The sequence below is a fragment of the Elaeis guineensis genome, chromosome 11 (genome assembly GCF_000442705.2).
Source record: "Elaeis guineensis isolate ETL-2024a chromosome 11, EG11, whole genome shotgun sequence".
Classification (NCBI taxonomy): Eukaryota; Viridiplantae; Streptophyta; class Magnoliopsida; order Arecales; family Arecaceae; genus Elaeis; species Elaeis guineensis.
Window position 1 is genome coordinate 115,990,954 of NC_026003.2, and position 17,550 is coordinate 116,008,503.

General features: G+C 37.4%; 1 protein-coding gene across 1 annotated transcript; it reads right to left on the reverse strand.

The window, feature by feature from the left end:
• Positions 1-9,574: 9,574 nt before the first annotated feature.
• On the reverse strand, positions 9,575-16,153 carry LOC105053991 (2-oxoglutarate-dependent dioxygenase 11-like). The gene is made up of 4 exons (XM_073246165.1): positions 15,701-16,153; positions 11,674-11,921; positions 10,335-10,659; positions 9,575-9,986 (listed from the first exon to the last, which is right to left on the reverse strand). Exons 1-4 carry the CDS (start codon positions 15,953-15,955, stop codon positions 9,741-9,743), a joined length of 1,074 nt encoding a protein of 357 aa, XP_073102266.1. The 5' UTR covers positions 15,956-16,153; the 3' UTR covers positions 9,575-9,740.
• Positions 16,154-17,550: the final 1,397 nt, after the last annotated feature.

A 17,550-nucleotide genomic window follows, 5' to 3' on the forward strand; every position in this document is an offset into this window, starting at 1 on the left:
TGAGTTTGAGATTTTAAATAATTTTTGTTATAACAAGATCATGAGAAATAAATAATATATATGACATTATCGTAAGTTTGAGAATAACATGAAGAATGTATACTTTGAAATAGGTATCTCAAACAACATAACTTAATTTCGAGGACGAAATTATTTGAAGGGGGGGAGAATGTAACACCCCGGTCCAGAATCAGCCACAGCCAATAAAAAAAAAAAAAAAAAAAAAAACAGAGGAGGAGGAAGACTCCTAGCCGGAGTCTTCTTCCTTCACGATTCCGGCAAAATCGGACTCAAAGAGTCCGGCTAGGGTAGGAAACCTCCAGTATAAAGATCCCCCGTCCTCTCTTAGGAAATTACAACAAAAATTTTGAGGAAAATCGAGGTATTTGAGAAATTTTCTCAAAGGTTACCGTGGGTGGTTGATCAGAAGAAAGGGGGTCGTCGGAGCTTTCTTTGGACGGCGGAACAAGGTATTTCTCTTCTCCTTTTTATTCTCCGGTCATCGGTGTTTTTGGGAAGCCGGCGAGGTGCCGGTTCGGCCTCAAACAGGGATACCCTGTTTGTGTGATCTTTTTCCTTTTCTGCCGCCGGCAACAGGGACGGTGGCACTGCCACCGACAGGGTAGCACCGCCGGCGTCGGGACGTTGCCGGAAAGGGTGGCCGGAGGTGGCTCACCTGGTCGGATATGGGGGAGGTGCTCGGAAAGAGCGCGGGTTCTCTGTTTTTGACCGCGGGAAGAAGGAAGAAGAAGAAGAAAAGAAAAGAAAAGAAAAAGGAAAAAGAAAAGAAAAGAAAAAGGAAAAAAAGAAAGAAAAAGAGAAAGAAGAAAAAGAGAAAAAGAAAAATAAAAATAAAGAAAATAAAAATAGAAAAAGAAGAAGAAGAAGAGAGAGAAATTTTCTCCTCTCCTCTCCCTCCTTTCTCTCTCTTTTCTCTCTCCTCTCTCTACCTTCTCTCTCTACATTTTCTCTCTCTAGATTCTCTCTCTAGACTTTTCTCTCTCTTTACGGATTTTGTCTCTCTAGGATCTTTTCTTCCTCTCTGATTGCATCATGAACCCTAGAATAAACTTGAGGATGAAAATAAGATGATTTGAGATTGCTCCGAAATTCGTGCGGTAGATCTGATTCCAGTCTGATTCTATTCAAAATTATAACACTTGATTTTAGAATATTCGCAATTCATCTCCTTGAATTTCCGGCGCCGGCGATCGGAATTGATCGCCGGCCATGTCTCCTCCGTGACCGAGGGAGTGACCCCCATCGGCCGCCGGCCTCCGCCACGGCGGCCGTGGCCCGAACGGCCGGTCAAGGCCGAGGGGACGCCGGTCCCCTGTTCCGGTGCGGGAAGAACCGAGAAGAAGAAGAAGAAAAAAAAAAGAAAAAGAAAAGAAAAGAAAAAGAAAAGAAAAGAAGAAAAAGAAAAAGAAAAAGAAAAAAAAAAGAAAAGAAAAGGAAAGAAAAAGAAAAAAAAAAAAGAAGAAAAAGAAAAAGAAAAGAAAAGAAAATAATAATAATATTAATAAAAATAAATAAATAAATATATATGTATATTTATATATATATATATATAAGTAAGTAAATAAATAAATAAATAAATAAATAAATAAATTGAAATTGATGAGAGAAAGAGTTTCTCTCTCTTCTCTCTCTTCTTTTCAGTCTGAACTCTGACTTTCTCTCTCTGAAATTGGATTTTCTCTCTCTACTTTCTCTCTCTAGAATTTTCTCTCTCTAGGATATTTCTCTCTCTTGATGGATTCTTCTCTCTCTAAAGTTATTCCTCTAGGATTAGCATAGTAGGAGGTCTCATCTAATGATTTTGATCGAGTTTAGGAAAGAGTCGATTCTAAGTGAGGTTTTGAGTTGGGATTTGTTTAGATTTAATTTTGAATTAAAATTAATGTAAAAATATAATTTTGGATAATAGGCACGGAAGAATCTCCTAGAAGTTAGTCGATCCGTTCATTCAGTGCTCCGTGAAAAGTAAGTAATGAATCATCTTCTCGAGATATTCCATATTTATTCTGAAAATAAATAATTATTCTCTGAAATTATGCATGATTTATGGAATTATGTTTTGAAAGAAAAGTGCTTTTGAAATGTTATGGTATATCGATTTATGCACATGTTTAGTGAAAGATTATGATATATATTGTGGTACTAAGTGTTTTGATATAGATCGGATTTATGCTCTCAGCCTAACTATGTTTCAGTGGGCCCCGCCAATGGGGATTATACGTTGGTACTTTGTGGACCCTGCCAGTGGGGGTTGTGCGCTGGTATTTGTGGACCCTGCCAGTGGGGGTTGTGCGCTGGTATTTCTGGACCCTGCCAGTGGGGGTTGTGCGCTGGTATTATGTGGACCCCGCCAATGGGGGTTAAACGTTGGTCATAGTCAAGGCTGTTGAGTTTCGAGTGTTTTGAATCGAATCGGAAATATTATATGTGAATATTTGAAATTATTGGGTTTGCATTAAATCAATATGAAATATATTTTTATGTTTAATTGCAGCTTTATTCTTAAAAATTTTATAATATCTGAAATATCTGGTTGAGATATTTGTTACTTACTGGGCTGTCTAGCTCATTACCTTTCTTTCTATTTTTCAGATTCAGATAATTAATTTCGAACGTGGGAAGAAATATTGGGACAGAGCTTTTAGAGGCGAGATTTAGCATTGTCAACACTTTATTGAACTTAGATCTATTGTTTTATTGTTAGCAAAAATTTTATTGGATGTAAGACATTTGATTTAATTACATGAATTACAGTTGAATAATAATTATTTGAATTTATTCCGCTGCGATGCATTGATATCGTGATGAGATGCCTTGCATGCTTATGGAGAGAGTTCTTCATGAGTATGCGGCGGTTGCCGCGACCCTCGATCCACAAATCTCGGGTCGGGGGCGTGACAATTAATATGGTATCAGAGCATAAGTGGATAAATTATGACACATAGAATTTGACATAGTATGAGTGTAGGTGGGTAAACATTAGGAATATTGGGACGTTAGAGTATGAGCATCATAATAAACCCATCCTAACAAATAGAAAATTGAATCTAATAAGGTTTTACTACTACAAGGTTATCATGCCTCCCCGTAGAATGACAAGAACTACTCAAGGAATTGCAAGAGAGACATCACAACCACGGGATGGTAGCACTCCCCATCTGACCAGTGGCACCCCTCAGGAGGAGGGAGTTGTAGATCCTAATGGGAGTACTTCGAGAGCACGTCAAGAACCAGATATGGCTCAGTTAATGCAGACCCTAATCAGGATGGTACAAGCGCAACAACAAATGCAGCAGCAAATGTTTGAACAACAACAGATACAACGAGATACACAACAACATCAGCATCCACCACCACAACATGGAGAGCAACCAGTACAACGGAACAACATTTCAGAATTTAAAAAGCTTGCACCTCCAGCTTTCAAGGGGACTACTGAACCTTTGGAGGCTGACAACTGGATAATGGAGATGGAGAAGGCTTTCGCTGTCCAAGAGTATCTTGATGAAGAAAAGATTCGATATGCAGCTTATTTACTACAAGGAGAAGCATACAACTGGTGTCAGCGACTACAGCGCAAGCATGAACAAGACGGCGAAATACTTACTTGGGAAAGATTTCGGATTGCATTCTATGATCAGTATTTTCCTCGGAGTATAAGGATCCAGAAAGAGCAAGAGTTTATTTATTTGAAGCAAAAGGGTATGAGTGTGACTGAATATGAAGCAAAATTTACAGAGTTAGCAAAATTTGCTCCGAGATTAGTAGATGGTGAGCAAGAACGTGTTCACAAGTTTGAGATGGGACTGAAAACTGAGATTCGAAAACAAGTGGTTCCTTATGAATTGACAACTTATGCAGATGTGGTAAACAAAGCACTGATAATTGAAAGGGAAGTCAATGAAGAACGCATGGAAAGGGAAAGAAGGCAAAGAAAGAGAGCACAATCAAATGATACACAAGGGCAGAATAATAAAAACATCAAAAGATCAGCTAAGGGAGCAGTAGACAATAAGACTCAACAGATTGATGGTGAGCCATGCTCCAGATGTGGCAAAAATCATGCAGATAAGGATTGCTATTGGAATACCGGTGCTTGTTTCAAATGTGGACAGAAGGATCATAAAATTGCTAGCTGCCCGCTAAATACTGAAAATCAAGCTGGCAAAAGAACTCATGAAGGACAACATAAGGGTGGCGGACCGATTTCTAAAACCCAGGGAAGAGTTTATGCACTTACTCAGCAGAATCCACAGGCTTCCAATACAATGGTGACAGGTATGAAAAATTTCGAGGACGAAATTTCTTTTTAGGGGTGAAGAATGTGATAGCCCAAAACTAAAAAAAAAAAAAAAAAAAAAAAAAAAAAAAAAAACAGAGAAACCGGGAAGAAGACTCCCGGTAGGAGTCTTCTTCTCCGGTGATTCCCGGGCAAAATAGGACTCCTAGGACCCCTCGGAGTCCTAGGGTGATCTATAAGAAGACCCCTTTCCCTTGAGACCGATCATCGGCCTCTTCTTCCTCTCCTTCCCTCCGATTTTCCCGAAATTAAGCCGCGGACACCGGTTGATTTCTCGCCGTGATTGCCGCCGACGAGGTCTCCGGAGGCTGAGGTAAGTCTTCCTCTTCCTCCCCTCTTTCTTCTCCTTCCTCCCATGCTCCTGTGCGCGGCTGCCGGCGACGAGAGTCGCTGATTTTTTCGTCGGGAAAGCGACCCTGTTTTTGGGTTTCTTCTCCTTGAATTTTCGGCGCCGGCGATCGGAATTGATCGCCGGCCATGTCTCCTCCGTGACCGGGGGAGTGACCCCCGTCGGCCGCCGGCCTCCGCCGCGGCGGCCGTGGCCCGAACGGCCGGTCAAGGCCGAGGGGACGCCGGTCCCCTGTTCCGGTGCGGGAAGAACCGAGAAGAAGAAAAAGAAAAAAAAAAGAAAAAGAAAAGAAAAGAAAAAGAAAAGAAAAGAAGAAAAAGAAAAAGAAAAAGAAAAGAAAAAGAAAAGAAAAGGAAAGAAAAAGAAAAAAAAAAGAAGAAAAAGAAAAGAAAAGAAAATAATAATAATATTAATAAAAATAAATAAATATATATATATGTATATTTATATATATATATATATAAGTAAGTAAATAAATAAATAAATAAATAAATAAATAAATTGAAATTGATGAGAGAGAGAGTTTCTCTCTCTTCTCTCTCTTGTCTCAGTCTGAACTCTGATTTTCTCTCTCTAAAATATTTCTCTCTCTTGATGGATTCCTCTCTCTCTAAAGTTATTCCTCTAGGATTAACGTAGTGGAAGGCTTCATCTGATGATTCTGATCAAGTTTAGAGACGAGTCTGATTTTAAGCGAGATTTTGATTTTGAGATTTGTTAGATTTAATTTTGAATTAAAATTAATGTAAAAATATAATTTTGAATAATAGGCACGGAAGAATCTCCTAGAAGTTAGTCGATCCATTCATTCAGTGCTCCGTGAAAGGTAAGTAATGAATCATCTTCTCGAGATATTCCATATTTATTCTGAAAATAAATAATTATTCTCTGAAATTATGCATGATTTATGGAATTATGTTTTGAAAGAAAAGTGCTTTTGAAATGTTATGGTATATCGATTTATGCACATGTTTAGTGAAAGATTATGATATATATTGTGGTACTAAGTGTTTTGATATAGATCGGATTTATGCTCTCAGCCAACTATGTTTCAGTGGGCCCCGCCAATGGGGATTATACGTTGGTACTTTGTGGACCCTGCCAGTGGGGGTTGTGCGCTGGTATTTGTGGACCCTGCCAGTGGGGGTTGTGCGCTGGTATTTCTGGACCCTGCCAGTGGGGGTTGTGCGCTGGTATTATGTGGACCCCGCCAATGGGGGTTAAACGTTGGTCATAGTCAAGGCTGTTGAGTTTCGAGTGTTTTGAATCGAATCGGAAATATTATATGTGAATATTTGAAATTATTGGGTTTGCATTAAATCAATATGAAATATATTTTTATGTTTAATTGCAGCTTTATTCTTAAAAATTTTATAATATCTGAAATATCTGGTTGAGATATTTGTTACTTACTGGGCTGTCTAGCTCATTACCTTTCTTTCTATTTTTCAGATTCAGATAATTAATTTCGAACGTGGGAAGAAATATTGGGACAGAGCTTTTAGAGGCGAGATTTAGCATTGTCAACACTTTATTGAACTTAGATCTATTGTTTTATTGTTAGCAAAAATTTTATTGGATGTAAGACATTTGATTTAATTACATGAATTACAGTTGAATAATAATTATTTGAATTTATTCCGCTGCGATGCATTGATATCGTGATGAGATGCCTTGCATGCTTATGGAGAGAGTTCTTCATGAGTATGCGGCGGTTGCCGCGACCCTCGATCCACAAATCTCGGGTCGGGGGCGTGACAATTAATATGGCGGCGAGGTGCCGGTTCGGCCTCAAACAGGGATACCCTGTTTGTGTGATCTTTTTCCTTTTCTGCCGCCGGCAACAGGGACGGTGGCACTGCCACCGACAGGGTAGCACCGCCGGCGTCGGGACGTTGCCGGAAAGGGTGGCCGGAGGTGGCTCACCTGGTCGGATATGGGGGAGGTGCTCGGAAAGAGCGCGGGTTCTCTGTTTTTGACCGCGGGAAGAAGGAAGAAGAAGAAGAAAAGAAAAGAAAAGAAAAAGGAAAAAGAAAAGAAAAGAAAAAGGAAAAAAAGAAAGAAAAAGAGAAAGAAGAAAAAGAGAAAAATAAAAATAAAAATAAAGAAAATAAAAATAGAAAAAGAAGAAGAAGAAGAGAGAGAAATTTTCTCCTCTCCTCTCCCTCCTTTCTCTCTCTTTTCTCTCTCCTCTCTCTACCTTCTCTCTCTACATTTTCTCTCTCTAGATTCTCTCTCTAGACTTTTCTCTCTCTTTACGGATTTTGTCTCTCTAGGATCTTTTCTTCCTCTCTGATTGCATCATGAACCCTAGAATAAACTTGAGGATGAAAATAAGATGATTTGAGATTGCTCCGAAATTCGTGCGGTAGATCTGATTCCAGTCTGATTCTATTCAAAATTATAACACTTGATTCATATTGAGTCATCCTGATAGGACCTCTGATGGTCTCGACCATGATTGCCTCATCGAAAAGATACGAAGATTCTCTCTCCACTTTCTCTCTCTAGAATTTTCTCTCTCTTCATGGATTTTCTCTCTCTAGAAGTCTTATGGATCAGTGGAGGATCCTGATACATAGACAAATCCTAATTTTGATTAATTCTAAGAGAGGTCCTCGATATGTGTTATTAGGATCGATTATCGATAATTTTCTCTATATATGATTTTTATATTTGATCAGGGTTATGAAGAGATGATTGTCTGCATATGATATCGAGTGGAATATTTTGTTAAAGAAATTCATAAATCAAAGAAGAACATTGATTTCTGTGTTTGGATCAGTCACCGGTAAAGGTAAGAATCCCTGTACATGATCACCATTATATATATGCTATTTTACTGTTGGTCTTGCATTATTGGTTTTGCATCGTCGGATTTGAGATTGATGAAATTATTATATCTGAGATACTGTTATTTGATTTTGAGCATGAGTATGTTATGTTAATATATATGTATCAGAGATTGATGGCATGATTATATGGATATGACATATCTGAATTGATCATAATGGAAGACAGAATTGATTGATGAATACAACACATAATGATTAAATGAAAAGAAAGAGATATATGGTATGGACTAGCCTTGTCATGTGGAACAGCCGGCCAGGAGCTTATGCCTGGGACAGCCCGCCAGGAGCTTATGCCTGGGACAGCCCCCACTGGCTTACAGGTGGATCAGCCGGCCAGGAGCTCATGCCTGGGACAGCCCGCCAGGAGCTTATGCCTGGGACAGCCTCTCACGGGCTTTGGTACGTGGGACAGCCGGCCAGGAGCTCATCCTGGGACAGTCTTGAAAGACTTTTTAAAGTGGATTCGATCCGGATGATGACTGAGGTATAGACTTGGATAGTCCAGAGCCAGAAAGAAAATGTTAAAATCATATGATTATGAAAGGAGAAATGAAAGATAAGATATGAAACAATTGTTGAACAAAAGTGTTTCACCGGTTAACATATGATGATGCATCTATTTTGACAAGACAGAAAATTTATGAATGTTTGCATTATTCTGGACATTGAACATGAGATTTTATATTTTATTGCTTATCCTTATTTTCAGACTATATTACTACATCAGTGTGATATGGGAATTCTTACTGGGCTGTAAAGCTCACACCCCTTCATCTTTCTTTTTCTTCTCAGAGTTGCAGGATGACTTAGATTGGCTATGGCTTGGATTTACGGGTGAGCAGAAGGATAAATAGAGTGTCATAGTATCTGATCAGAGAATTGAAGGAATGTTAATTGTTATTATGCAAGTTTTATGAATTACTGTTGAAATTAAATATTATGGTTGATAAGATTGTAATGATTTATTTTGGCCTTGCATATTCTTTAGGGCTTGCTCTAAGGAGTGTGCGGCCATCACGTATCCGACCCGGGTGTTGGGTTCGGGGCGTGACAGGGAGAATAGAATGAGAGATTACAGTTGCTAATAATGCAATAAATCATGGGAGCTATCAGATTTCATCCATTATATTGGTATTTTGTACTCCACGTGGAAATAGTTTGGTATATATGGAAATGGATGCTTCAAGGAGGTACGTCCTTTATGGTCCCCTAAGATACGCACTTGGAACTTCAATAATGGCAAGGAGATGGAGTAGTTGAAGAGATATCTCACCTGTTTAAAGCTCTGGAGAATCGTTCCAGAGGCAGTGCAATGTGAAAATCTCAATAAATTATGGCAAGGAGACTCACAATCAATATACAGTGGATTCGAGAGCATGGAGCAGGTGGTGTTAGGGTGTTTAGATTCATCAAGATTTCTACCAAAATGTTCAAATGAAGTTGCATGCAGAAATTTGACTTGCCAAGTCTATTTTTGTCAGAGTCCAACTTGCAGAAAATGATCAAATGCTAACCTTCTGGAATAATTATGCGCCTGGTGTTGCAGAACAAATAATAAAATAAGACCTCGTGCCGCTAGACCATTATAGTCTCAGAGTTGTCTTGCTAAGGATTCCAAGTGAAGATTAATTAGTGATGATCTAAAACTAGATCGGGATCCTATGACCTGATCTTGGATAATAGTGAGAGTAGGAACAGACAAGTGGAGTGGAGTGGAATCAGCCACCAAAGTCCAAAGCTTAGGAGTTGTTCTATTAGTTTAAGGTGCACTTACAATTCCACATGGTATGTCTACCTCTGTTCAGAATTATTTTCTTCTGGTTCTTTCTTTTCAAGTGTGTCTGCTCTATAGAGTTCCCTTCCCAAAAGAATATTGCTTTCAGTTTCTTTGGTCCAAAATTTTTGGCTTTATGTTTTCAGGCAGCAATTTATCTTTAGGCCAGTTGGTAAATCATCTACTCTCCTAATTTGTGTAGCTGTTTCCAACCAAACTCAATCAATGGAACTTTACCAAAAAAAAAAACTCAATCAATGGAAGACTACACATAGTTCTTACTATTAAAAAGGATGATCTTTATTAATGGCATCGTGGATTATTTATATAGTTTCACAGGGCAATAAAGGAGCAGTCCTACTGAGCCAACACATATCCTCCAGTTGAAAATTTCATAGAAAGCAAGCAAATAAAACATTTTTCACGCTTAGGACCAGTCTTCTAATCGTTCAACTTCATGCTCTCCAATAAACTCCTGCCATCAAGTTTTGCAGAGAACAAAGTCTTCGTGTAGTCTCCGTAGCTCATCGTCTTATAATGCTCTTTGCCACCTTTCAGGAGTTCTGGAAGAGGGCCAACCATGGAGTCATGGTCTGGACCATGGAATGCAGCGATTGAGAGGCGTTCTTTCTCTGTGTTTATAGTGGCCCTATGCTCAGCGCTTTTATATTTTCCATTACTCAGTATCTGTTTCATAGAAAAATTGGTTGTCAGTCATATGAAATAAACTCTGCCCTCTCCATATCTCAATCAAATTGCTTAATCTTTTTTTGTGGAACCAATATAACCTGTTTGTTGTGCTAAACTTATTAGTTCATGGAATCCTGCAAAGCCATAAGTTAGTTTCATGCAATGAATATATTGTAGGTCTGGTGATAAAGATACTGTAGATTTTCAGAATCTGAAATCTTGAAAGTAGTTGCTGTACATTGTGCACTTATGACAAATTCATCAAACTAAAACAATTGAACACCAATATATTTACCTGCTCAACACAAACTAAATTGGATAAAAATAAGCTTTGGAGTTAGTTACCTCAAGGATATCACCAATGTTAACAACAAAAGCACCAGGGAGTGGGTCCACAGGAAACCATTTGCCATCCTTCTTTATCTGTAATCCTTGAACATCACTTACTTGAAGGAGCAACGTCAAGCCGGTGGCATCTGTGTGAGATGAGATGCCCAACACCTTGTCGGCTTTCGGGCATGGTGGATAGTAATTAATCCTCACTCCTTGTGGTTGGTCCTTGAAAATATTGGAGATTATCCCTGGTTCAATCCCCAGATTCTTAGCCAGAAACTTAAAGAGACATCCTGCCACTTGCTTCAGCTCCAATGAGTAGTTATCCAGGGTAGCCCTGAAATTGTCCAAAACACAAAGCAAGAGACAGTAAATATAATTCATATTGATGATACTAGGATATGACAGAGCAATGGGAACTAAATTGTTACCAATTAAAGAGAATATATACAAGTTCCTAATGTCAGGAGACCTATGAAAGGGGTTCAGCTTTCGGGGCCTTTTTTTTTTTTAAAAGAAAGATGGAGGAATTGAGAATTCCTATACCATCATATTTCTCAAGTGACAAATGCATTAATTGATAGTATCGAAGGTTCCTCATGCATTCTACGTGTATAACAAACAGTGCTAATTACTTACACTATTTTCTCAAGAAAATACTAATTAATTAGAGTAGAGCTGTTCTTGTTATTAAGGAAAGTTTGGAGGACAAAGGTCTCCAGTAATCATGCTTAAATAAATATGTGCAAGTCTGTTCAATGCAAACCATCTTGAGACTCTATTCAGAACTGTGAGGTGGGAATTTTTCAGAAAGTCTAACTATGCTTCTCTTATTTCACTAGATTCTATCAAAGGATGAGATCCAAACTGATAGAATGAATGAATTGGCGATGCACCTCCTAAATATTGGATCATTAAATACCATTGTGAATTATAAGAAGAGAAATTTGCATCAGTACCTTTTTCTTTTATTTATGGTATTCATTTAAATATTAAATCCTGGTCAAAGAACCGAAGCTTCTTTGTTACCAAGATCTTGCATGAGAGGAAAATGAGAGTCCCAAAAGCATCCTAACAACCATTGAAAACCTCGGGCATCAAAAGCTTTAAAGGTTCCTATTAAAATTGAAATGTGGAGTATAAGATTCAATTTATGTAGTCGAATGAAAACTTGATGCTTGACCAACACGCATATTTAGGCCATAGCATATTCAATTTATCTAATGAAAGCTTAATGTGGAGTATAAGATTCAATTTATGCATATTTTCACTTAGTTGACAAACTGGAATGGATTCATATTTAGGCCACTTAACCTCAAACAAAAAACTTCTGCACAAAAATTTTGTGAACCTGAATGTGGGAGGGTTAGTCGGCCAGAATCTCATGTTCCTTGAATGGAGTGGTCGGGAAATGAGGTAAACCATATCTGCCCAATCCAACTTTTGGTCCTCTGAGACCACAAAAGCTTGGCCATAGCCTTCGAGGTTGTTTGGTAGCTGAGCAAATGCCTTCTTTTCTTCCAGTGGGAGCTTGAAGAATTCCATGATGTCCTCCTTCATTCGCTTGATCACTTCATCAGGAACTCCATGATTTATTAGCTGCAGCAATATTATTATGATTGTATTGTTAATCTTGGGGTAAGAATGATCCAATCTAAACCAACTACAAATGGAAAAAGAGAAAATCTATTGCATTAAAAGATCTGAAAGTCCAATAGAACTGTCCAATTCTGATTATTACTGAAAATATTGGTAATGTTTTGCTTGTGTCAGTAAAACTGAAACAAGTGTCCATGTGTAACTCATTGGGCCACAATGTCATTCCAAAGTCCAGTTAATACATAATAATTAAGAATCTATGCCGGATAGTAGCTTCTTTAAAGCAAACATTTGGTTCTACGTACATTAACCATTTTTTTATCATTATTTTCATTGCATCCATCTAAACAATATCTAGCAATCTCTTTTCATACGTGAAAGTTAACATATCATTACTCAAATAGTTGATTCAATTAAATTAGCAGGTAGATCCAGAGTCCCGTCTTGCTCAAAGTTAATGATCGGCACAAAAGAAAACAAAACATAATGGACCTCTATCAAGTGAGATCATGTAGAAACATGGTTTAGAATGCTAGTAGGACCTAGGGAATTAAAGAAGGTCCAAATGAAGTGGCATGGCTTATCTAATTAGCACCACCGGAAACGCTATGCTCAACTTCGCATCTGGAATGCTACAATATTTTTTAGAATGCCAACTAATATAGTAGATCAAGTCTTTGGAGATTGGTATTAATTACTTGAATCCGAATCTTGCTATCACCCAATTTTAATCAAATTTTCTTCCATCCTCGCTCTTAAAATAATCATAAAAAAACTACCTCTAACAACACAGGATCTCATCCAAAAAAAACTAGCCAGATGGTTTTATTTGGATTTCTTTATCCTATATAAGTATTCAATATCTTTCTAGTAAATAATCAATATAGGACTAAATAGATGCCTGCACCGGTCGTCATATACTCCTATTTAAGCCCTTACATCTAAGGGTCCAAATCAATATGCATCCATTTACAAACATTACGATCGGCCCATCGTCTACCCTAATGAACCTATGCTGTAGTACCTTTTAGTTTACATAGGCTATAGCTAGAGTTAGCTCTAATACCATTTATAAGAACCTATGATCTCATCTAAAAAGGTTAGCCATAAAGTATTTTATATAAGCATCTAAAATCTTCTCAATGAATAATTGATTTAGGGCTAAATACATACCCACATAAGTCCTCACACTACCTTATGATGAGATCAATTTAAATATTATTTTAGTAGAAATTGGACAAGGATACCCCATCTTCCTTCAGTTCTCAGCATTAATGCAGTCATAAGTTTTGTTATATTTGTTTATCAACCATCAATTAGAAGTCAATTTGTCCCCTCCTTCGTAATAAAAGGAGTATTATTCTCTATTTTTGGACGCAAATCAAATGAGCAAATATCTTATATGCTTCAGTTAATGCATAATAACTCTAGCACCAATCTTTTCTCATTTGTCAACAAAATTGATTTATTATTTATTTAACTTTCTTTTGTGCTAAAAATGAAGTATTTATATAATTTTTGTATGAATATATTCAGAAGAGTCAGAAAATAAATATTTCTAAAAGATCGAGGGGCCGGCTCCGGACAAGTCCAAAGAATACTTAACTCTTTTTTAAGAGAATAAAAAGGAATCTAACCACCATCACACTAGTTCACTGTCTTTCTTCTGTCGCGTGTAATTGTCCTCAGTTGCAAACCCAAGAGATGGGAATCAAAACATGGGCCCAGATTTTCTTTTTAGGGCCCTGGTATTTCTATTGTAGACTAGAGTTAGATTCCTTAACCCAAATGAATATAATATATTTTTTTATTTTAAAAAAAGAATATAATATTCAATCACAAGTTCTCGTTACAACCACAAAGAAATTTTCTAATGTCAATTGCCACCCACCTTTTCTATTGACGTGCAAAGAGAAGCCACATTGGGCCTACATTTGTCGCCCTAAAGTCTAATCAGGCTTTAAAATTAGAAGCACAACACTTGCTAGGCTAGGCTTGAAATCTGGGTCAACTTGGATCTGGGATTTTAAACCCGGCGAAGGCACCTATGCTTAGGTGCATATAGATAACAACGAATCCCTAGTAGGAATTCCTAATTAATAGTGATCTGAACAGCCAACTCTAAATAATTTGAAAAAAAACTGAAGAGATATTATTATGATGATGCGAAGGCATGAACCTCCTAAAAGGTTATGCTGAGATAGGAGGGCATCCCATGTATAAGGGTCTTGACACTAAATGGCCTGCAGAGGGTCAAATATCCCGCCTTCGAAAAAATGCTGAGATGTCTTACTATAATTCTCTTATTTTAAAAATTAGTTATTTTTAAAATAATTAATTAATTGAGTTATGCATATATACAAATTATTCATGCTTAAGTAAAGAAATTCTAATAAAAATACAAGTTAATGATACTATATACTATCGCTACTCAGTTTGCTTTGTTATTTCTCATGTTGGCCAACTTTTTCACCTAAATAAATAAATATATAAGTATTTTATAATTTTGTTTTCTTTATTTATTTTTTTTAGTTTCTGATACTCATTTTTTTTAACTTTTAACGAATTACTTTTTATAAACTTTTTATATTTAAATTTTTACCTCCAGCTTAATTGTTTTCAAAAGTTGAGACATATAAAATTAGTGATCAATGAGTTATGTCGATAGGAAGGCAAGATGTAGGCTTTTATTTTTTTTGCTGATGTAAATGGAACCCTAAGAGTCGCAGGCCTATTTTAAAAGATAGCTTATACCTCTGAAAGAGTGTTGTCATTTGAAATTATATAAATAAGTTCCACTCTCTCTGAAAAAAAAAAAGAATATAAATAATTTCTACTAGTAAGTTGGAGAAAAAGAAATTTTCAGGTGTTTCTGAACAAGAGTGTCTCCATCATTGCAGTTGCTGAAAAAATATTGCATCTTTTCACTTTTTGGTCCATCCTCTATAATTTCAAAATGATCACAAAATTCTCAAGGATTTTGGTTGGATTTATAAAGTTATCTGAATATTTGAGTAGATGAGGAGTCTTCTGAGAGGAATTGACTTTTAAAATATAATGTAATTATCTTTATAGGTTCTTTGTAACCTCTATTGTATATATTACTCTTATCAATAAAGGACAGGCTGTTTTTCCGATCTCCTTCAACCATCAAAAAAAAGCTAACAAGTTGGAAAATCTGTTTCATAAAAAAAAAAGGTTGGAAAATCAGAAAAAAAAATATTTGTTGCGTGGATATGAAATACTAGGAAGAGAGATTTTAAGTCGTGTAGGTATGGACTCTGCAACCACTCTCTTTTTTTTTTTTCTCCCTATATCTACATACGTACAGAGAATAAGGTGGAATCATGTGCAACTTCACAACTGCAACCCCTACACTTCCTTCTATTTCTGCCTACAACGTCCTCTCCTCAGCTAAAGCTTGAACATTTGAAATTATATTACCCAACCATAAGTAGGATTGGAGAAGTTATATGTTTGTTTTCTTTTCTACGTGACAAAGCCTAAACAAGGCTTGGCAGGGCCATTTTTTCCCCCTCAAAAGAAAAAAAAAAAGGGGGAAGAAGAAAAAAAGCCCTGCCAAGCCTTGTCCAAGCTTTGTTCAAGTTTACATGACTGGTGTCCTGGAACATGATCTATATATCAAGCGTTTTTATACCTTGTACAATGAAGTAGGCTTCTAAAAAGAGAAGATCCACATACTAACGACTATATATTTCAGTAATCGATAGCCAACTATTCGGAGAAAATTCATGGCCTTGGTAATAAAAAGCCATAACCTGGAAGAAACCCCACTCCTCGCAAGCACGGTCAAGCTTAGCAGACTCTTCTTCAGAAAATTCGGGATCGAGCAGTCTTTTGAGATCGATTACTGGAAGCTGGCAGTCACCATCACGAACAATTGGATCGGACTCAGCTTCAGGCCTGATGTACCTCGGAGGGATATCCTTGTGCCCATCGATGGCAGCTGCAAAAGCTTGGACGTTTGCCACCGGGTGGGAGTGACCCAGACTCTGCGAGGTTACTTGGGCCATCTCTCTCTCTCTCTCTCTCTCTCTCTCTCTTCTTGATGACAAGGGAAGCAAAAAAGACACCCGGCCTTTATTACTGATTCAATTTAAGAGGTCAGAAAGAAGGGGGAAAAACTATTATATCAGTCCAACGCGATGGTTTGAACAAGGTGAGAAAGATGAGGAGTGCACTCCGGAACTGTTCCCAACCAAAACCGCGCGGATCCTCCGCTACGTCACCCGCCATAATAAAAGCGTTCTCCGGAAACCGACTCCATCCACCACATAAATAAGGATAGTTTGGTACATAGCCGTAGGGATGGAGGGGGAAAGTGCGGTGGATGGAAGAGAAAGGGAAAATTATCCTCATGACTATTTACAATTTAACATCTTGATCCGTTGTTCCTTATCTTTATTTTCTTGTGCGTAAGAGTCGAGGGATTTTTCTTTTTTTTAGGATTAGAATGGAGAGAAACATTATCCAAAAATCAAAATAAGGGTGCGAATCGAACACATGTGATTGATAGCCCACACTCAATAACTATCATGTGGTTGATAGAGACTGTCCAAGTAAATATTTTCTTTTATCTTCTAGAATAAGACCAATCCCTATCTATCCTACCAAAATTAGCGCTTATGAAGATCTTTTTCATGGCCTATGTGGACTCGGTCATAAGTACTACCTCACCTAGTTGGCAATGCTCATCTATTACTATTAAACTTTCACCTAATACTTATGAGGGAAGGGAATAAACTAGGTACAGATGATGCACATGCCAGGAACACGCATGCTATAGATGGTGCGAGAAGAAGCCTGAATGAGGAAAAAAGAACATATAAAAATATGAAAAATTTGTCATATAGTAATCTAAATGATAAACCAAACATGGGTAAAAGTTCTAATTGTTGAGACTTCGAATGTTTTACGATGCACAGTCATATATCATCGTGGATTGCCACCATATCATCTATTTTAGAGATAGTTGTCCCTCATTTATCTCGAGAATATGTCTAGATACTTTTAAGTGTAATATATGGTGCATGCGTAGATGAAAGAGAGCTATTCATCTACAAGATGGATGATATGGTGGTTATCCATAATGATACGATACTTTGCAGTGCAAAAGTTGCATCATAATAGAGAATTCCATTCAAATTACTAAAATATATAGCTTTGGTTATAAATCAATCAATATTCTACTTTTGCTTGGGTCCTTGAAGGAAAACATCGGACTCGCTTCCAAGAATAGCTTCAAAGAAGATAAAGTAAAGAAGCTCTATGCTTTTGTTTTAGGTTTCCTTTGCAGCGTGAAAACTAGTGTGTACTAAACATAGAAGCTCTATTTCCATTTCACCCATATATATGCTCTTCAAGGCATGTCATCAATAAATCAATATCACATAAAATAGACTCCTCCTCTTCTGCGCCCCATAAATTTTCATATTAAAATCAGCTTGTAATAGTTAAGGTTCTAGATGAGAAACAAATAGATAAGATAAGAGTCTTCATTAAGAAGGACTCTTCACATTCCAATGCAAATTAAGAGGAGACGGCATTAATATTTTGGCGTGAGACCTGGTAGGCATAGAGGACTCCTTTCACATTTGAAATACTTTCA